This window comes from Muscardinus avellanarius (genome assembly GCF_963383645.1).
Source record: "Muscardinus avellanarius genome assembly, chromosome: 7".
In the NCBI taxonomy this organism is placed as follows: domain Eukaryota; kingdom Metazoa; phylum Chordata; class Mammalia; order Rodentia; family Gliridae; genus Muscardinus; species Muscardinus avellanarius.
The window spans coordinates 4511707-4539333 of record NC_137793.1 but is presented as its reverse complement, the minus strand read 5'-3'; the positions used below and the strand labels follow the sequence as shown (position 1 = coordinate 4539333).

The 27627-nt window shown below is 50.4% G+C and overlaps 1 protein-coding gene across 1 annotated transcript; it reads left to right on the top strand.

The window, feature by feature from the left end:
* Positions 1-26381, top strand: SLC36A2 (solute carrier family 36 member 2; the record flags this gene model as incomplete). Its single annotated transcript, XM_080698403.1, has 10 exons — positions 1-164; positions 3686-3776; positions 4162-4250; positions 5486-5581; positions 9090-9174; positions 13737-13955; positions 16316-16414; positions 21700-21866; positions 24656-24825; positions 26110-26381. 10 exons carry the CDS (start codon positions 1-3, stop codon positions 26379-26381), a joined length of 1452 nt encoding a protein of 483 aa, XP_080554529.1.
* Positions 26382-27627: the final 1246 nt, after the last annotated feature.

Here is a 27627-nt window from a genome sequence, read left to right as displayed (position 1 = left end):
ATGTCTGTGACAGAGAATACCGGGGACCCCCAGGGAGCTGTGACCCTCAAACTGGACCATCTGTCCTCTCCGGAAAGTACCAAGAAGATGCAGGACAAAGACTCCAGTTTCTTGGATAACAGCCCTTCAGAGTCACCGGGTTCGGAGAAGACCAAGGGCATAACGTGAGTGCTGTTTTCTATCTAGCACCCTGTTTCTGTCTCGGCCTGGAAGCTTGCTCGTGGGTGAAGATCTGGAGGTGGGTGTGTCTGACACCCCACTCCCCTGCATCTGGTCCTGCCGATGGGAAACCACGGCTGCAAAGGGCACGGAGCTTATAGCTGGAGCAGGAATGGGCCCAGAAAAGCCCTTAGGGATGTGCATGGCGGCAACTAAGGCCCAGCTACCCTGGGCCACACGCTGAGCCTCATCACATCCTCAGGATACAGGCTGGGATCCAGGTCTGGTTGGAAAGCCCACCTGCAGTCCCCCCTCGTGTTGAAGGAGGCTGACCCCCCAACTTCCGGCAGGGGACTGTGAGCCCCGAGCCTCAACCCTCAAGGACGGCCAGGCGCAGCCTCCTTTCCCTCTCAGCCTGGAAAAGCAATTCCACTCCCCCTGGGAATTGCTGGTGATCGACTCCCAGCCGCGAAGTTGGTGGGAGACTCTGGTCCCTTCCATGGCCCCAGGGGAGGGGAGCCTTGCAAAGGGAGGTATTCAGGAGGCTCCCAGAAGGAGGCTGAGAGGGAAGCCGCCCTCCAGGGCTCCGGCTCCCCTTCCCCGCACCTGACCCCACCAATAAACCAGTCCAGCTGGAACTGCAAGGCCAGATGGCGGAGAGGTGCTGCTGCCGGGAGAAGGAAGTTTTGACACCACTGGGCCCTGGACAAAGAGAGCACTGGCTGTGGAGTCCGGGGCCCTGAGTTCACCGGAGGCTCTGCGGGGACGAGCAGGTGTCAGTGTAGACTAAGGGAGGGTGTCCACAAAAGCTAATATGGATGACGGGGGGGGGGGTGCGGCGGGAGGAAGCGGTTACTAATAAGGAGTGGGGGCGGTGGCGCCCCCTCCCAGCCACCCCGCTGGACACGCTAGGGGAGGACGAAACCACTGGCAGGGGCATGGTTCCTTGCCCTAGGGCTGGTCCTAGGGTTGCTAAGTATTAGCTCGCCTCCGGGCAAGTTCTTGGGGCCCTGGGGCTGCCGGCTGCGCCAGAGCAGGGGAATTTCTCAATCAGAGGCCTTGGGGAAACCAACTGACTTGTGTCCTGAAGAGACACATGTTTGTGGTGGCAATTTCAGCCACTTAAGAATCAAAGGAATAAATCCAGTGAGAGTCAGAGGGGGCCTCTGAGCTTGGAGAAGTTATTTAACAGGGTGGGTAAGCATGGCACCTATGGGGTTGGCCCCCTGCGTTTGAATGCCCACTTAGCTGCTTACCAGATTGAGCAGGTGACAGAAGCCCAGTGTCTCCTCTGGGGAAATGATCGCTGGCTCCTCCCAGGGTGGCCCCAAGTGCGGTCCCTGTCCACGCAGGCCACGGGAATGCGACACTGGTGGACCAGGGTCCTAGGAGTCAGGGATGGAACCCAGGTCTCCCGGCGCCCGGTCTAGAGCTTGGCCGAATGGCTTACAGCTGAATTCTGATTTCCCAAGTCCCTTTAGTTAGAAATTTTCTAAATGACCCATTGACCCTTTCCAAGTTGCAAAACAAAGCCTTCAGCGGGAGAGCGGGGCTGCAGGGTGCCGTGCACAATCAGCGGGTGTTGACGCCCACAGGGAGAGAGAGGGAAGACACCGGGCACTCTCCACCCGTCTCCTTCACTCGTCCCCTTTAACCATTAACAAATCCATGGGCACAACACATGCTGGCTAGCTGGAGGGTTGAGGGGTTTAACAGAGATAGGGTGCTCGAGGCAAATTCTTTCAAAATGCCATCGCCCCTAACGTTTGAGAGGTTCTGCGACATTGAATCCGCGGCCCAAGATAACACAGGTAAGCAGTGGCCTGAGATTTAATCCCTGGTTTGTCCAATTCCAGAGAATTCCTCCGGAATCTCTCTGCTGCTTCTAAGACTGTCTTCTGGCTAGAAGGCTTTTCTGGGGGGTTTCCGAGGTTCCTAAAGTCATATGCATGAACCCCGATCCTCAGATTTATTAACCAGGCCCAGGTACAAGGAGGTATCAGAGTGAGTTTGTACTGTGATTTGCCAGCGGGGAGGGGATCTTTCTGGAGTATTTTCCTCTGGTGGTTTAGAGCTTGTCCCGTAGACCAACCTACACATCTATCCTAAGGAATGAATGGGAGTCAGTCCTTGGGAGGCCGAGACAGGAGGATCTATGTTCACGGACAGCCTCAGCTACCTAGGGAGGCCCTTTGCAATTCAGTGAGACCCCCTTTCAAAATAAAAAATAAAAAATAGGGCTGGGGGTGGAGCTCGGAGGCAGAATGTCCCTGGGTTCCATCCCCAGTACCACAAATAAATAAATAAATAAATAAATAAATAAATACCCTATTTCAAAATAAAAACTAAAAAGGGGGCTGAGGCTACAACTCAGAAGTAGAATGCTCCTGGGTGCCATCCCCAGTAACACACACACACACACACACACACACACACACACACACTGAAAATGAAATAGAATGGAGAGGGAAGAAAGAAGGAAGGAAGGAAGAAAGGGAAGAAGGAAGGAAGGACAGAAGGAGAGAAAGAAAGAGAGTGAGCTGGGTAGTTTGGCTTCTGTTTTTGTTTTGTTTGGGGCAGGGATCATGCCATTCTCCAGCCTTGGTACCTTGAACTAACGGGGAAAAACAAAACCCTCAGGAGACCAATCCCCAAATGACCCAAGTCATCTGGTCTGCTTATGAGAAGTCACATTTCTTTTCCCTGCCTGCCCTTTCGCCAGTTCTTGGAGCTGAGTCCTGTGTAGGCGACTAGTGCAGGACCCGGGGCTGGCGCCATCCCCTCTCTGAGCCTCAGGTTCCCAGCGATGAAGCAGGGCTGTCCTTGTCTTCACTCTCCCTGGGTCAGTCTCCAGTTGGCAGTTCAGCAAAAACAAGAGACTCCGAAGCTGCCACAAGTTCACATCCTAGCTCCCAGCCAGGCGTGTGCTCGTAATCCCAGGGAAGGAGGCTGGGACAGGAAGATCGCAGCTTCGAGGACAGCCTCAGCAAGTAGTGACACTTAAGTCAACCTAGCGAGACTCTGTTTCCAAATAAGAAATAAAATTGGGCTGGGGGTATAGCTTGAAGTTAGAATGCCTCTGGATTCAATCCCTAGTACCACACAAAAAATAAAAATTACATTAAAAATTTTAAGAACCCTAGCTTCCTAATATATCCTTGGACAAGCCATTTTAAAAAAAAATATCTGTGCCCTCGTTTCCCCTCCTAAAAATGAAAGATGACTATAATACCTCTTTCATCATCTCGACAATTGGATTAAATGAGATAATACGGGGAACGTACTTCCTCCAGTGTCTCAGAACAAGTGCCGTCGTAGTGACATAAATTGATCGTTAGCCGCTGAAACTAGAACACTTGTGGGCAGACTGGGATGGCTGGTCGTCTTACCAGAGATCCAGGTGTGCCGGGCAAGGTGCAGGGACTGAGAGACGGCCAGGAGACCCCCGATGTGGCCCGCTGCGGGGGGGGGGGGGCTGCGGCCCCTCCCCCCACCATCACCCACAAGTCTCCTTCCTCTCTTTTAGAGGGTTCCAGACGCTGGTGCATCTGGTGAAGGGCAACATGGGCACGGGCATCCTGGGCCTGCCCTTGGCGGTGAAGAACGCGGGCATCCTGGTAAGAGGGGCGGCTGCACGCGGCTGTGTCGGCGGGATCATAGGCTGGAGAGGGAGGAGGCGCTCTCCCCTGGGGCGTTAGTGGTCTTGGCCAGTCACTTGGCCGCTCCCTGGGCCTCAGTTTCCTCCCTCGTAGATTTTGAGGGTTGGACGATGACTGGGGAGGACACCAAGGGATGCAGGGTCAGGATCCCACTGGCCCCGCCCCAGTGGAATTGCTGCGGTGCTTCACTGCAACCCCTGGAGGTGATACGCGAAAATGGTTGCTGTGCTAGAAGTGGCCTGCAACCTAGTGTGCGGGAGGAAGTTCTCGGGGCTGCCTGCGTGTTCCTCATGACCCCGCACTCTTTTCTCTCCCCGGTCCCCCGCCTCTCCTCCTCCTCCAGATGGGCCCGCTCAGTTTGCTGGTGATGGGCATCATCGCCTGCCACTGTATGCACATCCTGGTCAGGTGTGCCCAGCGCTTCTGCCAGAGGTGAGGACAGAGCGGTCCTGCGTCAGTCCCTCAGCGCCCGGTTCTCGGGGTCACCCCCGGCCATCTTACACACAATAAGAACAGCTGCGGCTTCTTCTTCTTCTTCTTCTCCTCCTCCTCCCCCCCCTCCTCCTCCTTCTCCTTCCTCTTCCTCCTCCTCTTCCTCCTCTTCCTCTTCCTCCTCATTCTTTTCCTCCTCTTCCTCCTCATTCTTCTCCTTCCTCTTCCTCCTCCTCTTCCTCCTCATTCATCTCCTCCTCTTCCTCCTCCTCCTACTTTAGTGTAATGCTAGAAATGTAACCCAGGAGCTCGCTCCCCCCAAGGCACATCCCCAGTCCTATTTCATTTTTTATCTGATAACAGGACCTTGCTGGTTTGCAGACGGCCTTGCAAGGTTGCTGAGAGCCTCGCTAAGTTACTGAGGCTGCTTTGAACCTGCGATCCTCCTGTCTCAGCCTCCCAAGTACTGGGATTACAGGCCCGTGCTACCATACCTGGCAAGAGCATGTTTCTTTTTTTCTTTTTTCTTTTCTTTTCTCTCTTTGTCTTTCTTTCTTTCTTTCTTTCTTTCTTTCTTTCTTTCTTTCTCTCTTTCTCTCTTTCTTTCTTTTTGTATGTGTGGTCCTGGGGTGGATCCCAGGGCATTCTGCCTCCAAGCTACACGCCCAGCCCCATTTTTTATTCTTTATTTTGAAACAGGGTCTCATTGAGTTGCAAAGGGCCTTGCCAAGTAGCTGAGGCTGTCTGCAAACTGCGATCCTCCTGTCTCAGCCTCCTACGTGCTGGGATGACAAGCGTGCCCACCGCGCCGGCTAAGAGCTTGCTTCTTAACGGCCTCCACTAAGGCCAAGAAAAGGGGAGGTGTTCAGGGCCCGTCAGCACCACAGGGGTTCTTCAATTGAGTGACCTCAATCAGGCCTCTGTGCTCAGCTGGTCGGCTGTGCATTGGATGTCAACAATTCTTGCCTAACCCTGAGGAGCCGAGCGGCCCGGGGCATGGGCGCTCCGGCGCCCACACAGGGTGCGTCTCCTGACGCTCACTGTATAGTAACAGCCTCATCTGAGCAGGTAAGGAAAACAAGCCACCCGGGAATCCGTGCCAGAGCATGAATTAGAACACAGACCTGCGCCCCGGGCTCTCCCACTCAAGCTCCTTCCCCGGCTGGTGGCGTGCGGTCTGAGGCTCCCCTGCCTCTCACAGGCCTGTTGGTGCTCCCTCTCCCTTTCTCTTGCAGGCTTAACAAACCCTTTATGGACTACGGGGATACAGTGATGCACGGACTAGAAGCCAGCCCCAACACCTGGCTCCAAAACCACGCCCGCTGGGGCAGGTATCTCCTTCTTGCTTGGTCTGCGGCAGGGTGGGACACGGGCGGAGAAAATGCTGCTGCCCAGGATCCCTTCTTCCCTGGAAAGGGGGCTCCTGTGGCTCAGAATGTATTGGGAAGGGGTCCATCGGCAAGATCCAGGGCCTTTGGATACCTCAGTGATGGGGTGTTCATCCTTGATTATGTAAGTTTACATTTTTCTTTTCTTTTCTTTTTCGGAACTGGGGTGAACCCAGGGGCATTCTACCTCCAAGCTACGCCCCCAGACCTATGTTTTAGTCTTTATTTTGAAACAGGGTCTCACTGAGTTGCAAAGGGCCTCACTAAGTAGCTGAGGCTCCGCGGACCGTGATCCTCCTGTCCCAGCTTCCTGAATGCTGGGATGACAAGCGTGCGCCACCACGCCTGGCTGATTATGCAAGTTTAATATGATGGTTCTCTTATTAAACCACATTTTTCTAGTTCTTCCCTACCAGGCTCTGGAAATACGACAGGGCTTGGTCCTCTCAGAATCCACTGTGCAGGGGAAGGCCAGCCATTATACAGCTTGGCACATAGTTATTTAGTAATCACCGGGGTATACAGAGTAAAGGAAAGTTCTGGTGGCTCCGGAGCACGTGGGAGGGGGGGTTATGAGGGGAGGGGCTGGAACTGCTGACTGAATGAGCCTGAAGGGACCGCCCAGGGGAAGGCAGGCTGGGCCTGGGCTTTCCAGGAGCCCGAGCTGGAGTGACTGCCCCCAGCAGGAAGGTGTGTTCCGCAGTTCCAGGAACAGAGAGACCAGGTTGCTTGAGGGAAGAGAGTCCAGGGGGTGAAACAGAAGGAGGAACCACGCCCAGCAGAGCTATTCACTATAGACCCTTTGGAAGGTTTTGTTATTTCCTTTCTTTTTTTTTTTATTTTCTTAATAATACAACCAGGAAGCCATTAGAGGGGATCCATCAGGGACGTGATGGATTGCGTTTGCATTGTTTAAAGACCTGCCTGGCTTCTGCAAGGAGGAAAGACCGTAAGGGAGCGAGAGCAGACTTAGAGCCATGGTGCCTCGCGCCTGTAGTCCCAGGACTTGGGAGGCTGAGACAGGAGGATCACGGGTTCCAGGGCAGCCTCAGCTACTGAGTGAGGCCCTCTGAAACTTAGTGAGACCCTGTTTCCAAATAAATAATAAAATAGGGCCCAGGGAGAAGCTCAGAGGTGGAATGTCCCTGGGTCCCCTCCCTTGTAACGCACACACAGAGGAAATAAATAATAAAGACTAACTGAACGCCTACAGTGTGTTGGGAGGTATGTCAGGCAGTGGGTCCACAGCAGGAGCCAGCTGGGCCCCACTAGCTCGCGCTTCAGCTGCAGAGAAGAGAGCGCCCTCCGATGCCACCCCAAGGCCCGCTCACTCCCCCAGGCGGCACCGCTCTTCCTGTCCTCCTGATTCTCCTGTCAGCTCCGGCTCCATCCTGAAAGGCCTCCCTGTGCCTTCCCTGCTCAGAGCCTCTCGGCAGCTATGGGGGTAACTGACTGCTCTCCCTTCAGCAGCCCCTCCAGTCCCCGGCCCCCCCAGCTTCCCCGTGCCCTTTCTGACCACCCCTGCACACTTGCTGTCGGGGCCTTGGTTGGCACCAAACGCCAGCTTGGAAGGCTGCTTTCTCTGCCCACCCTGCTCCGTTCCAACACCATCCGCCTCTCAAAGCTTGCTTCCGCGCCACGGTTCCAGACCCTGCTGCAGAGTCCTCTCCTGGAGGAGCCCGAGCTCTGCAGCTCAGACACTGAAAGAACGGACGTGTGGTCCTCCCCTTCCTCCCAAAGCCTGCTGTCTTTCTGGGCTCCTCCACGCATTTGGTAACCCAAGTCAGATGCCTGCGAATGTCCTGAGATGTCCTTTGCCTTTTCTCCGAGTTCAAGTGGTCCCCAAACACTGTGAGTCCTCGAGCGCTGGCGTCTTCATTTTTTTTAATTTATTTATTTTGTGGTACTGGGGATGGAACCCAGGATCATTCTACCCTTGAGCTGCACCCTCAGCCCTATATTTTATTCTTTATTTTTGAAACAGTATTTCACTGAGTTGCAAAGGGCCTCACTAAGTAGTAGCCGAGGCTGTCCATGAGCTGCGATCCTCCTGTCTCAGCCTCCCAAATGCAAGCGTGCGCCACCACGCCCGGCCACTGGCATCCTTCAAATGCGGTCATGGCTCATCCTGACGGGCCCATCTGTCCAGGCTGCGACCTTCGTTTCTCTCCATGATTGAAAGTCTCCCCACCCAGGCTCCCCACCCTTACTCCGCACCCGGGGCTGCTGGGCACGGCACCCAAGGAACCCCCTGCTCCCTCTGCCAAGTATCCTGGCCATTTCCTCTTCTCCTCTCTCCCTCCTCCTTTCCTCTTCCTCTTCCTCCTTCTCCCCTCCCCTCTTCTTCTCTCTTTCTCTCCCTTCCCAAGGGACTCTTGTTCAGATACTGGGGTTGTTTTCCCGTGTGTGTGTGTGTGTGTGTGTGGTACTGGGGATGGAACCCAAGGGCATTCCGCCTCTGAGCTACACCTCCAGCCCTATTTTATTATTTTTTTATTTTAAAATAGGGTCTCACTAAAGTTGCAGAGGGTCTCACTAAATGGCTTAGGCTAGCCTTGAACCTGTGATCCTCCTCCGTCAGCCTCCCAAGAACTGAGATTACAGGCTTGCACCACGGTGCTTAGCAGATACTAGTCTTCCTTCCTTCCTTTTTTCTATTCTTTCTTTCTTTCTTTCTTTCTTTCTTTCTTTCTTTCTTTCTTTCTTTCATTCTTTCTTTTGTAGTACTGGGGGATAGAACCCAGTGGCTTTCTACCCTGGGCTACACTTCCAGAACTATTTTATATATTATTTGGAAACAGGGTCTCACTGACTTACTGAGAGCCTCACTAAGCTGCCGAGACTGGCTTCAAACCTATGTGATCCTCTTGTCTCAGCCTCCCAAGTCCTGGGATTCCAAGCGTGCGCCACCACACCCGACTAGATACTGGTTTTTCTAAGGAGACTCCCTGTCTGGCCGCGGTTTAGATAGAAAGTAATCTTTATGCTGTCCCTTACAGCCATAGTGCGAGACTCATTTCTGTCCCTGTCACCCACTTGTACATAAACAACCAGGGTAAAGAACCAAGCATTCTTTCTTTGCATAATCTGTGGCTCACATAGTGCCTGGCACATGGTAAAGAAACTATTTTAAATGTTAATGATTGCTAATAAAACATTGTGTTTGCGTCCTCCATCAATGCTCAAGTGATGAGGAATGTCTTGGCGCCAGGCAAGGGGGAGAGGCCCTGGCCAGGAAGAATTTCCCCGCTCCCTGGGCCCGGAGTGTGAGGGGGTCAGAAAGCCACTTTTGAACAAGAACTATTGTCACAGGCGTTGTTGACTGTGGCGGGAGGACAGAGAGTGCTGGGCCAGGGCCGCCCACCCCCGGGGACAAGAATGGCAGAAATGGCGCCCAGGAAGAAAGGAGCTTTAACTAACGTAAGTCTCCCTCTCCCCCTCGCCCATCTAGGCACATGGTCAGCTTCTTCCTCATCGTCACCCAGCTGGGCTTCTGCTGTGTGTACATTGTGTTTCTCGCTGACAATTTAAAACAGGTACAATCTTCGAGAGAAGGCAGGAGGGGACAGATGTGGAAAGGGAGGCCCTACGTGAAGCTGCTGGCTTGAGAGAGTGTCAACATCTCTGAGTCCCAGGATCCTCAGCAGTGCAGCCGAAGGGGTCAAGCTGGGTGTTAGCAGAGAGCCCAGCCTCCTGCCAGCTCACACAGCTGCAGACAGATCTCTGTCTAGCTACTTTTGCCAGCAATAGCCTCTGTCCAGTGTCGTGGATATGTCCTCCAGGTTATCTCTAAGATCCTGAGCCAAAGGACCCTTGGAATTTGTCAATCCTCCTGCCTCAGAGCTGAATCTTAGGGGATGCTTCTAAAATGGATGGGTGTCATTTTGGGTGATACTTAGTCTTTGGGCTACATGTAGATACTTAACAGACAACTTCACAGTGGTTATTCCCAAGAAGTCTTTCTGATCTAACCTAGAAGTTGTCTTGTAGCAGCGCTCTGAACAATATAATACAGGTAACAGCAGTTTAAAAAAGAAAACTATTCCTTGGAGGGTTTTTTTTGTAATACCAAAAATTTAGAAATATGAAGAAATCAGGAGGAAGAAAAGAACAAGCGAATAGTAAGGGTTAGTTTTTATCAGGCATGGGCACACTGCTGAGATTGTTACATTCTTTCCCTCATTTAATTTTCTCCTTAAGTTTATAAGAATAGATGTTATGAGCCAGGCGTGATGAGGCACGCTTGTAATCCCAGCATTTGGGAGGCTGAGACAAGAGGGTCTCAGTTCGCAGACAGCCTCAGCTACTTAGTGAGGTCCTTTGCAACTCAGTGAGACCCTGTTTCAAAATAAATCATTAAAAATAGGACTGGGGTTGTAGCTCAGAGGTAGAATGCCCCTGGGTTCCATCCCCAGTACAAAAAAAAAAAAAAAAAAAAAGAGTAGGCCAGGCGTGGTGGCGCACGCTTGTAATCCCAGCACTTGGGAGGCAGAGACAGGAGGATCGCGCAGGTTCGAAGCCAGCCACGCTGGCTTAAGAGACCCTGTTTCCAAATAAAATATAAAATAGGTCTGGGAGTGTAGGCCGGAGGTAGAAGGGCTTCCAGGAACCCCAGTACCACCAAAAAAAAAAAAAAAGAGTAGATATTGTGATTATTCCCATTTTTGCAGATGACAACATTGAGATTATAAACTTTAAAATGTTTACAAGGTCACAGATCCAAGGTTAAAAACACAAGCAGCTTGGCACAGTGGCACGCACCTATAATCCCAGTGGCTTGGGAGGATTGCAGGCTTTCTGCCAGCCTCAGAAACTTAGGAAAAACCTGTTTCAAAATAAAAAATAACACCTCTAATCTCAGTATTTGGGTGGCTATGATAGGAAGATCACAAGTTCAAAGCCAGCCTCAGCAACTTATCATAAGGCCCTCCACAACTTAGTGAGAGTCTGTTTCCAAGTATGACATAAAATGGGGCTGGGGGTATAGCTTGGAGGTACAATGCCCCTGGTTTCAATCCCTAGCACCAAACAAATAAAAACCCCACAGTCTCTCTGGACTGATGCTCACGTTCTTAAGCAGTATGCTATATTTCCTCTCCAAACAAAACTAGCAAAACGATTCTCAGTCCCACCATTCATGGTTATAGTTTAATATCAACTGGTGCTATGGATTGGATGTTTATGTCCCCAAAGGCCCATGTGTTAAAGGCTCGGCCCGGTGCCCCAGGAGGTGGTGGAGGCTTTGGAAGGAAGGGCGTCCTATGTCACAGAGGGGTGCCCTTGGAAGGGATGTGAGCCCCCAGTCTCCCATTTGCTATCTGGATGATAAGGGGAGCAATTTCACTCTACTCCCCTTGTGATAGGCCGCCTCATGACAGGCCCGGCCAATGAGGGCATTCGGCATAGACTAGAACCTCCCAAACTGTGGCAAATTAGCCTTTCCTTTTTAAAAGTTCATTATGTCCTGTATTTCATTACAGTGATGGAAAGTGGACTAACACAACTGGCTAACCTTTGGCTAGGGCTTTACATTTTTAAGTGCTATTTTTAATCATTCTAGAATTTTCCATAACAGAGTTTAGCCATACCATAATCCACCTTTGATTGCTGGATATTTCCTTAGTTTTTTTTCTCTTTCTACTGTAATCTATTGCCACGACACACAAGTCTTTGCCCAGCCCTTTATTTCTTCAGTATATTTATTAAAGTAAAACTACTGAATCAAAAGTGGGCCTAGTGGTGTACCCCTGTAATCCCACCTACTCAAAAGGCTGAGGCAGGAGGATCATAACAAGTTCAAGGCCAACCTGGGCAACTCAATGATACCCTGTCTCAAAATAAGATGTAAAATGCTGAGGGTGTAGCTCAGGGGTAGAGGCCCCGGGTTCAATTGCAAGCACCAAATACTGAGTCAAAGGGTTTGATTGTTCTGAAAACTCGTAAAACACATTGCCAGATGGCTCTGCAGGAAGCAGTCTGATATCTGCGGACCTGTATTTATCATCTGCATTTATTATTATCTGCATTTATTTGTGAGCGGCAGTCCTTATCAAAGGCAAGCACTGTCTCGCGTTTATGAGCTAACCGGGGTGTGCTCTAAAACATTTAAAGTCAACACGCCACTCACAACAACCCGAGGTCAAAGAGCTGCGCTGTCAAGTCCAGGGCTGAGGTCCCTCGAGGGGAGGCGACCTGGGGGCCAGGCACCGAAGGGCAGCGTGGAGGAACCCTTGTGGCCGCCATGATGGGAGAAAGGAAGAGTGAAAGCCCAGGGGCAGGCACGCGGGGGTCTTGCTCAGGGGAGGCAGCACCACTGACGTCCAGGAAAGTGTCCTCCAGGCTGAGGAAGCGCCCGGGAGGCCGTCGGGAGCCGCTGAATGAAGGGAAGGCTCGTCCTCCAGGCTGCGACTTCATGACTCACGTTGTGTCCCTGATGTTTACTGTGGTAACACAAGGGTTTCCACATAAAGAATACGTGTTGTGATTGCCACCTTACAAAATAGAGTGTGCTTCGCCCGAGTAATTAGTGATGCCGTATAGAGAATACACAGATGAATGTACCGCAAGGTGTGGCCACGGCTGTCCGCCCTTGCGCTCTCTTCTTGCTCACCTCTGGTCCCTGGCTGCTCTGCAGAGAGCTCTGTGGTTTGCACACTTGTTTATAAGTCATGCTGACTTTTGACCTTGGGTATACCATTCACGCACTCCTGAATTCGCCAGCGTGGTGCGTAGACTACGTGTCTGCGCTGAGAGAAGGCGTTTCTTGTGTATACAGTCGTCGGAGAATGATAATAGCTTTCACTGGGTGGCGATCTGGGAGGTTAGATGTTCAATAATAAAATCCACGAGAAGAGGAGTTATCATATTCAAAATATTAGTATTGAGCTGGACGTGGTGGGCACGCTTGTAATCCCCGCGCTTGGGAGGCTGAGACAGGAGGATCGCGCGGGTTCAAACCAGCCTCAGCTACTGAGTGAGGCTCTCAGCAACTTAGTGAGTGAGACCCTGTTTCCAAATAAAGTATAAAATAGGTCTGGGAGTATGCCCGAAGGTAGAAAAGCCCCTGGTTTCCACCCCCAATACCACCAAAAAAAAAAAAAAAACTAGTATTGAGCCAATTAATTAAGAGATAGTGACTGTATAAGTCTCTGAGAAAATGACAAGCGATGGGTTTGTGGGTTTTGTTCTTATTTTTATTTTATTTATTTATTTTGTTGTTGTTGTTGTTGTTGTTGTTAAAAACCAAAAGAGCACAGACACACGCCTGTGATCCCAGTACGTGGGAGGCTGAGACAGGAGAATCCTGTGTCCAAGGTTAGCCTCAGCAACTTAGTGAGACTCTTTCAAAATAAAATAAAATAGAGCTGGGCAGTGTAGCTCAGAGGTAGAATGCCCCGGCTTAACCCTCAATAGCCACCCTCCACACACACACCACAAGAAACAGGTTCTGGGGAAGGTTAAGTAGCAACTAAGTTTAGTGGAAGGATATTAGCTGGCGTGTGCAGTGACAGAGAAAGCTAAAAGGCAGGTTTCAGAAGAGAACCGGGTCCGGAGCCGACAGGAGGGCGCAGAGAGGAGAGCAAGGCGGGTGTCCTGGGGACGCGTGCCCAGTCCATCTTTACCCGATTCTAGTCGGGCCTCTGTGTCACTGGCTGGAGATCTAGGTTCTTGGGAGGGGTCCTGAGCGCCTTAGCTTGAGTCGAAGGCCGGGTTTAGCTCTGCCGAATGGTTGTGATTGATAGCCTGCCAAGGCCGCGTCTAGGGACAAGAGAGAATTCACAAATAAACCGATACCAGGAGGGATGGATGCCGGGTTCCCCAAAACCACTGTGAACCCAGTTATTTGTCATTAATTTTTCTTTTGGAATAGGGATTGAACCAGAGGCATTCCACCTCTGAGTTACATCCCAGGACTTTGTATTTTTTTATTTTGAAACAGGGTCTCACTAAGGTGCCGAGGGCCTCACTATGTAGCTGAGGCTGGCCGCGAACCTGCGACTCCCCTGTCTCAGCCTCCCAAGCCCTGGGCTCACAAGCACGCGCCATCACACCGGCTTCGGAAGACTGACTTTCTCCCCGGGATCGTCTCACTGCTCAGGTAGTGGAAGCTGTCAACGGGACCACCAGCCGCTGCCATTCCAACGAGACGGCGATCCCCACGCCCACCATGGACTCCAGGCTCTATATGCTCGCCTTCCTGCCCGTCCTGGTGCTCCTGGTCCTCATCCGAAACCTCCGGGTCCTGACCATCTTCTCCATGTTTGCCAACATCAGCATGCTGGTCAGCCTGGTCATCATCACCCAGTACGTCGCCCAGGTGAGGCCGGTGCGTCCGAGGAGGCACCCGGAGGCGGGCGTGCTCCTCCCCTTCAGCCTGGAGCCTGCCCCGTAGCAGCCTCTCTTCAAGATGTCCCTGCACACTCTCAGATCTCCTCACTCCTGTTTCGCTCAACATCTGTTCTGATGGCTTGTAACAATTATGCTTGTTTTGTAAGGAAGGCAGCTCCAATGGCAGGCCACAGAACTTCTCTGTATAATGGCTGGCTGGCAGCCAACCCGACGGAAAGCAGATACTCCTTCCCTACTTTTCCATCCTCTAGATTAAAATTCCAAGCACCAGAAATTACCCTCTGGGAACACTGGAGGAGAAAATACCTAGTATATTGTCACAGGGCATAAATGGATGTGAAAACAACCACACACGTTTTATGTTATCGACAATGTCTTTCATGTTTCTCGAGAGATGAGTACGATTTTTCCTTGCCTTCTCTAGTTCCTATCCTTACTCGTTTTTCTTCTAGAGTAGGCATCACTACATAGAAAGAGAAGCCCCCGAGTTCCCTTGGGACACCCAAAACCTTTTAGATGGTTTTCTCTTCGAGAAAAGAAAAATTGTATTGTTCCCAGAATTTAGTAAAAGTGGTAGTTTGCTCAAATCGTGTAGGATAACTATAGTTAAGTCTTGTGTTCCTTGGGAGTTACTGATAAATTCTACAAAATTAAATTTCCTAATGAGGTAGCTACTGCTGGTTTACTTTGGGACTGTTCCGGACCTTGTCCGGTTAAAAAAAAAATTGTTCTTTAATTATTTTCACATTCTGGTCCCACAGTGTATAGAATATTTACTCCACACAGTCTTCTTCCTAACACTTGATTGCTCATGAAAGAAGAAAACAAAAACTATTTCACTGCCGGGCGTGGTGGGCACGCTTGTAATCCCCGCGCTTGGGAGGCGGAGGCAGGAGGATCGCGGTTCGCGGACAGCCTCAGCTACTTAGTGAGGCCCCGCCGCAACTCAGTGAGACCCGGTTTCAAAAAAAAGAATAAAAAATAGGGCAGGGGGTGTAGTTCGGAGGGCGAATGCCCCTGGGTTCCATCCCCAGACCTGCAAAAAACAAGAAAAAAAAAAAAAAAAGGATTTTCTTGTGGAGGTTTCTGATGAACCAAACTCCCACCATGAGATACTTTGATGATCCTCAATATTTGTTTTTTTTTTTTGTTTGGTGGTGTTGGTGACTGAACCCAGGGGCATTCTACCTCTGAGCTATACCCTCAGCCCTGTTACTTACTTATTTATTTATTTATTTATTTATTTATTTTAAATTTAGAAACAGGGTCTCACTAAGTTGCAGAGAGCCTCACTCAGTTGCTGAGGCTGGCCTCTAACCTGCAATCCCCTTGTTTCAGCCTCCCAAGGACTGAGATTACAGGCGTGCAGCACCATGCCCGGGTGGTTGTGGGTACTGGGACAGTACCTCTGTTCTTCCATGCCCTGGCTCTTTGGCATCGTGCAATGGTAAAAGTCAGTCACGCTCCTTGCCTACCTCCCTTTGGAGTTTTCTGAGCTTCTTCAATACCCTTCCATTGGTGCACTGCGATGATACGGCCTCGCGAGGTGCAGTGATGTGCACATGCGCACAGCGCTCGCTGCGCCTCCTTCTGCGTCCCCGCTCGCTCCTGGTCACCTTAGCGAGGCTGGCAGGGAGGCCGGCGGGCAGGGAGGCCGGCGGGCAGGGAGGCCGGCGGGCAGGGAGGCCGGCGGGCAGTCGCCAAGAACACAAACAAAACCAAGGCTGGAGACGGAGCGGGGAAGTGGAAGCTCACCCACGCTGCTGGTGGGGTTGTAAATATTTAAACCTCTTGGCATTCAAGTGTTTTTAAAATTCAGGATTCCCCTCAGAGTACCCCCACCCCCTCTTGTGGTACTGGGATGGAACCCAGGGGCACTCTACCTCTGAGCCGCATCCCCAGCCCTATTATTTATTTATTTATGTATTTATTTATTATTTTTGGTGGTACTGAGTTCCTGAAAACCCTTCTGCCTCCGGGCTACACTCCCAGACCCATTTTTATATTTTTATTTGGAAAAAGGGTCTCTTAAGCCAGCGCAGCTGGCTTCGAACCTGCGCGATCCTCCTGTCTCCGCCTCCCAAGCGCGGGGATGACAAGTGTGGGCCACCATACCTGGCTTTATTCTTTATTCTAAAACAGGGTCTCACTGAGTTGCAAAGGGCCTCGCTAAGTAGCTGAGGCTGGCCTCGAACCGAGTTCCTCCTGTCTCAGCCTCCTGAAGGCTGGGATGACAAGTGTTTGCCATCATGCCCGGCTTGAGTACCTCTCTTTAAAGAGCCCAGGTGTGCTCTGAGGTTGACTGTCTCGGATTTCTCTCTCCTGCAGGGAATTCCAGACCCCAGCCGGCTGCCACTGGTGGCGAGCTGGGAGACCTACCCTCTCTTCTTCGGAACGGCCGTTTTCTCCTTTGAAAGCATCGGTGTGGTAAGGCCCAGAGGGGGTGGCCGCCCTGGTGCTGTGGTTCTGGGTTTCTGCTTCCTCTCTGCCATTGTGTCTGCCCGCTAGGAAACACACCGGGGCCCTAGTAACCTCTGGCCTTCCCTGGGTCGTTCTCAGCAGCAGGAGAAAAGTAGGTTATAACAGAGAGGTCATCAGGAGACCATTCTATTTTCGGCTCAAAATGTCAACTAAACATTTAACTTCTTCTCAAAAGAAGTTCCCTAAGCTTTTAAAATCAAGAGTAGTGGTGGTAAACAATCTACATGAAAGGATTTTATTTTTTTGTGGTACTGGGGATTGCGCCCAGAGGCATTCTGCCTCTGAGCTACACTACTCCAGCTCTATTTTATTTTTTATTTTGAAACAGGGTCTTGCTAAGTTGTTGAGAGTCTCACTACTCACTAAGGCTGTCCTCCAGCCTGTGATCCTCCTGCCTCCGGGGGGAGGAAAATACTATTGTTTCCCCATTGACTAGGTTTCAGTAACTGTCAAAAATCAGTCGGCCATAGATATATGGGATTATTTCTCTAAATTCTCAGTCCTAGCCGGGCGTGGTGGCGCACGCTCGTAATCCCCGCGCTTGGGAGGCGGAGACAGGAGGATGGCGCAGGTTCGAAGCCAGCTGCGCGTGCTGGCTTAAGAGACCCTGTTTCCAAATAATAAAAAAATATATAACATAGGTCTGGGAATGTAGCCCGGAGGTAGAAGGGCTTCCAGGAATCCTAGTACCACCAAAAAAAACCCCAAAAAAACCCTCAGTTCTATTCTCTTGGTCTATATGTCTGTCCTTATGTCAAAACAAGTCTAGATTTACTATGGTTTTTAAAAAAATTTGAAATCATAAAGTATTGAGCTCTCCAACTTTGCTATTTTATCAAAATGTTTTGGGTATTTGGGGTTCTCTGCACGTCCATACTGGTTTCAGTATCAGCATACCTATCACTGCCCCAAAGGCAGCAGGAATGCCCATAGGGTTTTGCCGGCCTTGCGCCAGTTTGGTGAGTGCCGCCATCTTGACAGTACTGAGTCGTCCACGGCGTGAGCGTGGTGTCTCCCGCTGACGTAGGGCTTCTTTGATTAAACAATGTTCTGTTGTTTTCATCATATAAGTGTTGTACTCCTTGGGTAAATTTCTTTCTCAGTATTTCATTCTTTTCCGTGCTGTTGTATATGGTATTGTATTTTGATTTTCTTTTCAGAATGTTTATTGCTAATATATAAAAATATGAATGATTTTTGTATGTTAATTTTGTATCAGGTGATTTTGTTAAGCTCATTTAGAAGGTGAGAGAGAGAATGAATTTGGATACCTTATGTTTCTTTTTTTGTTTAATTTTTTTGTTATTAGCAGGATTTTTTGTGTGGTACTGGGGATTGAACCCAGAGGCATTCTGCCTCCAAGCTATATCCCCAGCCCGATTTTATTTCTTATTTGGAAACAGGGTCTTATTAGATTGCTGAGAGCCCTACTAAGTTGCTGAGGCTGGCTTTGAACCTGTGATCCTCCTGTCTCAGCCTCCCAAGTACTGGGGTTACAGGCGTGAACCACCATACCCAGCTATTGTCTAACTTACTAAAAATTTCTAGTGCAATGTTAAATAAAAGTGATGACAAACATCTTCAACCCAGTATAAAACCATCTAAGAGAAACCTACAGCTAGTATACTACTGGTTAAAAAAAAAAAGTATTTCACTTAAATTCAGGAATAAGACAAGGATATTTATAAATTTTTTTGGGTGGTGGTATTGGGGTCCTGGAAACCCTTCTACCTCTGGGCTACACTCCCAGACACCTATTTTTTATATTTTTATTTGGAAACAGGGTCTCTTAAGCCAGCGCGGCTGGCTTCGAACCTGCGCAGTCCTCCTGTCTCCGCCTCCCAAGTGCGGGGATTATAAGCGTGCGCCTCCACACCCGGCGACAAGGATATTTTCTAAATAGAGGTGATGACAAAAAATATCCTCGTCCTGTTCCCGATGTTTATGTGCACTACCTTCCCTTTTTGCACCATCAAGTGTAACCTTAGCTAGCTTAGGTTTCTCCTAGATGGTTTTTATTGGGTTGAAGATGTTCCTTCTCTTCCTTGTTGGTTGAGAGTTTTCATTATAAAAATGATGTTGACTTCTGTCAACTGCTCTCTCTGCATCAATTCAGGTGACCATCTGGTTTTTTTTCTTCTCCTTTGTTCTAGTAATATCAGGTGTTATTTTAATTGATGGCATATATTAAACCAACCTTGCATTCCTGAGATAAGTTTCCTTTGGTCATGGTATACAATCCACAGTCCTCTTGAACATGCTACTAGATTTGGCTTATTGGTATTTCACTGGGTGATTTTATATGTGTCTGTGCTTTTTTCTTGAAGATTTTTAAATTCTTGATCTTGTACTTTTTTTTTTTTTTTTTTTTTTTTTTTTTTTTTGCGGTACTGGGGATGGAACCCAGGGGCATTCTACCTCCGAGCTACACCTCCAGCCCTATTTTTTATTCTTTATTTTAAAGCAGGGTCTCACTGAGTTGCAAAAGGCCTCCCTACGTAGCTGAGGCTGGCCACGAACCAGGATCCTCCTGTCTCTGCCTCGCCGATGCTGGGGTTACGAGCGTGCCACCACGCCCGGCTCTTATTTTGTACTTTTGACAGTTTAATTATAATACGAGCAGGTGAAATTCCTTTCTGCTGTATTTGGAGTGGTACAAGCCTCCTGTTCTTGGATGTCCAAATCTTTCCCTGCTCTAGGGAAGTTTTCTACTATTATTTCATTGAATAGGTTTCCTATGTTCTTATCTCCATGCCTTCAGGTTTTCTACAGATCTGGAAGTTTTTTTAAAATTGTGTCCTAAAAGCCAGGCGTGGTGGTGCGCACTTGTAATCCCAATACTTGGGAGGCTGAGACAGTAGCTCACAGTTTCACGGCAACCTCAGCTACTTAGTGAAGCCCTCTGCAACTCAGTGAGACCCTGTTTCAAAATAAAGAATAAAAAATAGGGCTTAGGGTGTAGCTCAGAGGTAGAATGTCCCTGGGTCCAATCTTCAGTATCACACACACAAAAAAAAAATGTGTCCTAAAGATCTTGAATGTTCTTTTCTTTCCTTCTTTTTCTTTGGGGGGTGTCAAATGGGATCCTTAAGAAGACCCGTATTTAGGTTCAGATATTCTTCTTTCTGGTTGATCTTCTGTGTTGTTGAGTCTTTCCACTGTATTTTTCTTTGACTTATTAAGCTCTTCATTTTCATACTTTTTGCTGAATTTCTCATTCACATGTAGTATTATCTTCCTAATTTCTAATTAACGGTTTCTTCCTAATTAATTGTTTCCTCTTTTGTGTCATTGGGATTTTTAGATTAATTCCTCTCCGTTACTTATCAAGCATTCATCCATTTCAGTTCCCTTGGACTCTCTTACCAGAACAGTATGCTCCTGTGGAGGCCTCACCCTACCTTGTTTTTATACATGTGGTGCTCCTACCGTGATATTTGCATATCCAATGGGTCACACATCCTACGAGGTAGCCTTTATAGTAAGCAGCTTTCTACCAGAGATGTGCCTTGGGGTGTCAGTGTGCTTTGATCTAGCTGGGCACTTCACTTTCCCTGAAACTTCCTTGGCTCTGGTGAGCGCTTTGGCGCACAGAGCACACCATATTGTTGACAGCCCCACCGTCTCTGCAGGCAATGCCAGAGTGCGGACGCTAACAATTCAGGAAGGTGTGGTGTGGCAGCGGGATGAGGGGTGCTCACTGGGAGTGGTGGCAGATCAGGGCTGGGGGATTCCTCAAGGGCTGCCGCACTGGCAGCCCCCGCGGAGCGGAGGCGCCTGACACACTTGTCCTGTCTGTGTATAGCTGGAGCGCCCCCTTGTGGGACTCACATGGAGTCCCAACAGCAGGACAGAGCAGAAGAGCTTCAGGGAAGATCCTTTATCCAGAAGTTAAAGAAACGTAACTCCTATCATGAAAACACGTGAGAATACCGATCCCACTAGAAGACTAGAAAGATGTGGAAAAGAATCAGATGTCATCAATACACTAAACCATAAAGAGGGTCAAGAGAGGAAGGGAAGAACGAGAACTAGAACAGCTAGGAGAGAAGCCGCACGGCAGCAGGAATGAGCCTGTGCCCGTCACTAGTAACCGTGAACGTGCCTGAGCCGGGCTCTCCAATCACAAGATAAAGGCTGACCGAACGGATAAAAACACCAACAATAAACTGCCTACGAGGAATTCACTTCGCAAGTAAAGACAGACATAGGCGAAAAAGAAAACGATATTCCACGCAAATGGAAACCTACAGTAGCTGCGTTTATATCTGACAAAACAGACAGGAGGAGACAAAGAGACGCACAATCTAATGATCAAGAAATCAATTAAAAAGACGTAACAATTATAAAGCTGTATCCAACATAAAACATGAGTAGACCAGTAAGAAGCGATGCGATTGGCTCAGCCGCACAAAGCCTGCGCCCTCCCTCCCTCCCTCCCGCCCGCCTCAGGGAGCCCCCATCCCACTTACCTCTGTGCACCTAACTCCAGGCACCTCGCGTAAGTGGACCGCGTGGTATCTGTCCTTTCAAGGTTTCAAGGTTGGCCGGCTTCACTTACCCTCGTGCGCCGAGGTTCACCCACGTTGTACCCTGCGTCACTTTCCTCTTTTGGGCAGCACTGGTCATTGATCCCAGGGCCGTTCTACCTCCGAGCTATACCCTCAGCCCTATTTTTTAATCTTTTTATTTTTGAAACCGGGTCTCACCGAGTTGCAGAGGGCCTAGCTAAGTAGCTGAGGCTGTCCGCAAACTGCGATCCTCCAGTCTCCACCTCCCAAATGCTGGGATTACAAGCGTGCGCCACCTCGCCCGGCTCCCGGCCCTATTTTTTATTTTGAACCAGGGTCTCTCTAAGTTGTGCAGGGCCTCACTAAGTAGCTGAGGCTGTCTATGAACTGTGACCTTCCTATCTCAGCCTCCCAAGTACCGGGATTACAAGCATGAGCCACCATGCCCTGCAGAATTTCCTTTTCTTAAAGCCAAATAGTATTCCAATGTGTAGATAGACAATGTTTTTTTATTTATCCATTTTCTGTTGATTAATACTTGGGCTATTTCTGCCTTTCAGCTATATGAATGATGCCGCCATGGATAGGAGTGTGCACCTATCTTTGAAGCCCCTGCTTACCATTCTTTGGGCTATTTGGTCAGAAGTGGACCTTCTCTGTGTCCGTGGTCGTGTTTCTTTTGCTTTGGTTTTCTCTCCTTACACGCTGATATTTCTGCAGGTTCTGCCTCTTGAAAACAAGATGAAGGAGGCCCGCCGCTTCCCAGCCATCCTGTCTCTGGGGATGTCCCTCATCACCGCCCTATACATTGGCATCGGGGCCCTGGGCTACCTGCGGTTTGGAGATGATGTCAAGGCCAGCATAACCCTCAACCTGCCCGACTGCTGGTACCTGCTGGGCCTCTTGGGGTGGGCACCGAGGCCTGGGTGGGAGCACAAAGTCCCTTCCCTCCCACACTGGGATGGGCATCTAGAGACACTTCCCCAGGGAGAAGCGAGTTGTCACTGAAGCCGTGGGCTCCAGAGTTCCTCCTTCAACAGCTGAGTTAGGTCTTGGTGTCTTTGTGTTAAAAGGGGGGGGGGGGACAAGCCAGGCGTGGTGGCTCACACTTGTAATCCCAGCATTTAGGAGGCTGAGACAAGAAGATCCGGGTTCACAGGCAGCCTCAGCTACTTAGCGAGGCCCTTTGCAACTCAGCGAGACCCTGTTTAAAACTTAAGAATAGCCGGGCGTGGTGGTGCACGCTTGTAATCCCCGCGCTTGGGAGGCAGAGACAGGAGGATCATGCAGGTTCGAAGCCAGCCGCACGCTCTGGCTTAGGAGACCCTGTTTCCAAATAAAAATGTAAAAATAGGTCTGGGAGTGTAGCCCGGAGGTAGAAGGGCTTCCAGGAACCCCAGTACCACCAAAAAAATAAAAAATAAAAAAAAATAAAACTTAAGAATAAAAAATAGGCTGGGGATGTAGCTCAAAAGTAGAATGTCCCAGTACCGGAAGAAAGGAAGGAAGGAAGGAAGGAAGGAAGGAAGGAAGGAAGGAAGGAAGGAACAGAGCTGGTGTGATGTTACACACCTGTAATCCCAGTGCTTAGGAGGCTGAGACAGGAGGATGGCAGATTCAAGGCCAGCCTCAGCAACTTAGCAAGACCCTGTTTCAAAAAATATATTTTTTGAAAAGGGCTTGGGGTGTAACTTGGAGGTAGAATACCCTTAGGTTCAATCCCCAGTATAAAAAAAAAAAATGAGGGTCCGTGGTCCCCTAAGAGGAGAAGGAAGGCACACGGAGGAGGGCAAGAGGTGGGGCAGCCAGCTCCACCCACCAAGGCCTGGCCCGGGCCTGCAGGCCGAGTCAGTGCCTCGCCTCCCCTAAGGCTGGGAAGCAAGGGAAAAACAAAATTCATATAAAACACACACCAATATGGGGGATCAGTGGAATCTATAAAAATGTTATGTTCAAGTATAGCTGGTTCGAGGAGCAGGTAGAAGCTCCAGGCTTCGTCAGCGCCATCTCTAAGTAGACGCAGACCCCACTACGCCCTGCCGTTTCTCCTCCCACAGTGAGGCCTGACGTTAATGATATGATGCTTTTTTTTTTTTTTTTTTGGTACTGGGGATTGAACCCAGAGACATTCTGTCCCCCAGCTACACCCCCAGCCCCACTTTATATTTTATTTTGAAACTGGGTCTCACTAAGTAGCTGAGGGTGTCTGAGTTGCTGAGGCTGGCCTGGAACCCGCGAGCCTCCTGTCTCAGCCTCCCAAGTACTGGGATTACAAGCATGCGCCACCACGTCCGGCTGTGCCTCTGTCTTTTTACACACGCAGTCACTTGAAGACCTAATTTGCCTGAATCGGGCTCCTCTCCTAAGATGCCCGGTGTAACTCACGGGCCAGTTTCTGCGTGCCAGTTACACACATATGCCAGTCTGGAGATGGGGGTTGTGAGCTCCCATCTAGGAGTTTCACCGGCTTCACCAGCTCAGGAGTACTGCCCACTCGCCTGCACTCACAGATGTTAACCTGGCCTTCAGTGCTAGAAAGCTGGGTGAAGGGGCACAGGCCTGTAATCCCAGTCCTTGGGAGGCTGAGCGTGGAGGATCACAGGTTTGAGACCAGCCTCAGAACTAGTGAGGCTCTCAGCAACCAAGTAAGACCCTGTTTCAGAACAAAAAGTCAAAAAGGGCTGGGGATGCAACGCTGAGGTAGAACGTCCCTGGGCTCAATCCCCAGTAACTAACAAACACACACACACACACACACACACACACGGAAACACAGAAATGTAGAAGTTAGCCTTTTTTAAGAATGGCCTAAACACACAGGCACACATATGCACATCTCTTGAATGCTTGGGGATGGAAGGAAAATAGATCCCTCTCCACTGGTCAGAAAAAAGCCTTTGCGAGAACTCCGTATGCCCCGAGTCTCACCCCACTCTGCCCTGGCCACAAGCCTGCAAGTGACCTCATCTCTCCTTTAATTCACTCCCCACCCCCATCCTCCACACGACCCCATTTATAAGCTCTCCTCCAGCCAGGCATGGTGGCGCACAGAAAGACACACAGAAAGGCGGGCGTGGTGGCGCGCGCTTGTGATCCTGGCACTCGGGAGACTGAAACAGGAGGATCGCAGATTCGCGGCCAGCCTCAGCTATTTAGTGAGGCCCTCCACAGCTCAGTGAGACCCTGTTTCAAAATAAAGAATAAAAAATAGGGCTAGGGGTGTGGCTCAGAGGTAGAATGCTCCAAGTTCAATCCCCAGTACCATAAAATAATGATAATAATAATAATAATAATAATAATCCCTCTTCCTCTAAGGATGGGATTCTGCGGTTCTCTTGGCCAAACAGAAGCTAGTGGCAGGCCTGCTCTGGGCCCCCAGCTTTTGGGGATCCAGAGAATCCCTAGGAACTGAAGGGAATCAGAAGACCAGAGTCCTGGACGTCCAGGACTCGGGGTGCCCCACTTGTCAGCTGCGTGGGCCTCTCTTCGCTAAAACCCCAGCCGCGAATGAGAGCGGTCTGTGAAGGTTCCCTGACCAAGAAACAGCCCCCGGGAGCAGTGAGGGCGACTCTGCGGTGGGACTCGCTCTGGTCCTCGGCCCCGGGGCGCTGGCCCGCGGTGGGAGGTGATGGCGACCTAGGCGCGGGGTGACCGAGCTCCACGGGTTGGTCTCTAGGCTGTACCAGTCCGTCAAGCTCCTCTACGTTGTGGGCATCCTGTGCACCTATGCCCTGCAGTTCTATGTACCCGCCGAAATCATCGTCCCCTTCGCCGTCACCCTGGTGCCCAAGCGCTGGGCGCTGCCCGTGGACCTGGCCGTCCGCCTCGCCATGGTCGGCCTGACCGGTGAGTAGAGAGCAGCCCGGCTGCTCCTGACCTTTTCCTGAGCGCTAACAGAAGTCAGCCAGCCGTGATGGCCAGCACTTATTAAGCGCTTCCTGTGTTCCAGGACTATTTAAAGCATCCGAACTCATTTGAGCCCCAACAACCCCCCCCCATTCATACCGGTACCCTATAAGCCAGATTTATGGACGCCCAGCCAAAGGAAATGACACTGATGATCAAATAATAATTGTAAGGGACTTGAACACTGTTCTGTGCTGGGCTCTTCCTAGCCCACCGCTCATAATATTTTATTCGGTCCCCACGAGAACACTCAGGAAGTAGGACTATGCTAAGCCCTACTCTACGAAAAGGAAGGGAAGGGAAGGGAAGGGAAGGGAGGTCGGTCTATTATAAAAGAGAGAGGGGGAGGCAGGAAGTGATGGTTGGTTAGCAGGTGTCAGAAGTGGGATCGACCCCAAGTCCTGGAAGCCCACAGTCAGTGCCCTTCGCCTCTAAAACAAACACTCAAAACAGGTACCAGGGAGCAGAACCTTGCAATGGCTGTTCTTTGACCTTTGCAACATGATATAAATTGGGGCCAACATGACAAATGTGCGCTTTAGCGGCATATAGATTATTTCATGCTAAAAGCATTTGAACAAACAGACGCTTACAAGGAAGAAGCTTTATCTAAACTTCCTTGGCTGAGTTAAGCAGGACATCCTGGGAAACAGGGCCTCCATAAATCCCTCTCCGGGAGGTTTACAGCCAGACAGGAGGCCGACGTTATCACTGGGGAACCAGTCACTTAATCAGACCCGCTGACACCATCAGACCTCCTGCGTCCCCTTATTCCGTGAGTACGGAAACCTGCGTCCTTGGCCTGGAAGCCAGCTCATCTGACGTTTCATCTGGAACTCATATGTGCACTTTTTTTTTCTCATTAATCTCTCTGTTGTTAATTCTTTCTGCAGACCCCCCCCCCAAAATCACGGAAACTAGATCAGTACAGAAAAATATTTTCCTCCCAACAGTATGAATGTAGATATCGCTGAGCGTGGTGGTGCAGGCCTGTAATCCCAGTACTCGGGAGGCTGAAACAGGAAGGGCCGTGGTTCGTGGACAGCCTCAACTACTTAGGAGGCTCTTTGCCATTCAGTGAGACTCTGTTTCAAAATAAAGAATACAAAATAGGGCTGGGGTGTAGCTCAGAGATAGAATGCCCCTGGGTCCCATCCCAGTACCAAAACAAAACAAAACAAAAACAAAAGCCCTGGCTTTTGTTTCCGTCCCTGTCCCCCACAGGCGTCCTGGCCATCCTCATCCCCCGCCTGGACCTGGTCCTGTCCCTGGTGGGCTCCGTGAGCAGCAGCGCGCTGGCCCTCATCATCCCGCCCCTGCTGGAGATCAGCACCTACTGCTCCGAGGGCCTGAGCCCGCTCACCATCGCCAAGGACGTCCTCATCAGCGTCCTGGGCTTCCTGGGCTTCGTGGTGGGGACCTACCAGGCCCTGTCCGAGCTGGTCAAGTCTGGAGAGACCGCCACCTTTTCCAACGGCACCATCTTTGTCCAGTGAGAGCGGCGCCCTCCTCGCCCACAGCACCTCTTGCAAGGACACAACACGGATCCCTTCCGCACCCACGAATTCCTTTACATGTTCATCTTGGCCCAGTCCCCGTACACCGAGCGAGGACTCACAGCTACGAGGTCTAAACGGCAGTTTTTAAGTTGGTGGTTTCGTCGTTTCTTTCCTTTTCTTTCCATCTCGAGCTTTGCGCTACATTGAGAGCCCTCTGGGGAAGGTTCTGGATTCTGCCCACCTGCTGGTCATTCCCGGGGTGCGGTCCACGCCTCAGGGGAGCGATGCAAGCGGCAGCCACTGGGGGGGCGCTGCGTGGAGAGCAGAGGCTGGCGGTGCTTTGGCTGGGAAAAGGTTACCCCTTTCCTGATCAGGTCAAAGTGCAGAGACAAGGAGTGGGGGCGTGATCGCTGACTGGGGGAGGCTGCAGAACTCCATTATGGAGACGATGGGGCCAGAGGGCCAACGTGAGCTCCAGCGCTCAGACAGAAAGGCACCGTTTGCGGGACAGCTGAGGGCAATCAATTTCCCCAACCACTGGGTAAGTTGCCAGAGTCTTAGCCCCGCTCAGAGATCCCGACAATGAACAGGAGGGGGTGGAGGTACCCGCGCTGGGAGCAGGGGTGGTGGACACAGGTTTTTTTTCTGGTTTTGATGGTACTGGTACTGAGGATTGAACTCAGGGCCATCCCACCTCCAAGCTACACCCCAGATCAGTTTTATTATTATTTTTGTTTGTTTGTTTTGAACGGGGTCTGGGTAGGTTGCTGAGAATCTAGCCACATTGCTGAGGCTGTCCTCAAACCCATGAGCCTCTTGTCTCAGCCTCCCAAGTCCAGAATTATAGGTGCGCACCCCCACACCAGCACACGCACATGATTTGAATAATTTTTACCTCTTAATTTTCATAATACACGTTCCTTTTGAGTATGTGAATGTGTTATTGGAGACTGATCCCAGGGGCTGTCTACCTCTGGGTTATACCCTGATTTTTAGCTTTTATTTTGAAACAGGGTCTCACTAGTGGTAGAGGACCTCGCTCAGTTGCTGAGGCCGGCTGCGGACTGCTCTCTCCCTCCCCCAGGTACTGAGCTCGGGCAGAGGCACCTGGGTGCTGGGTAGCGGTGGAGCCCAGAGCCACAGACCTGGGCTCCTCGTCGTCCTTTCTGTGGTTTATGGGAGTGATGTGCTGTATGCTTGTTCCAGCCTGAGTGTTAAGAGAACATTTGACTTTTTGTTTTCT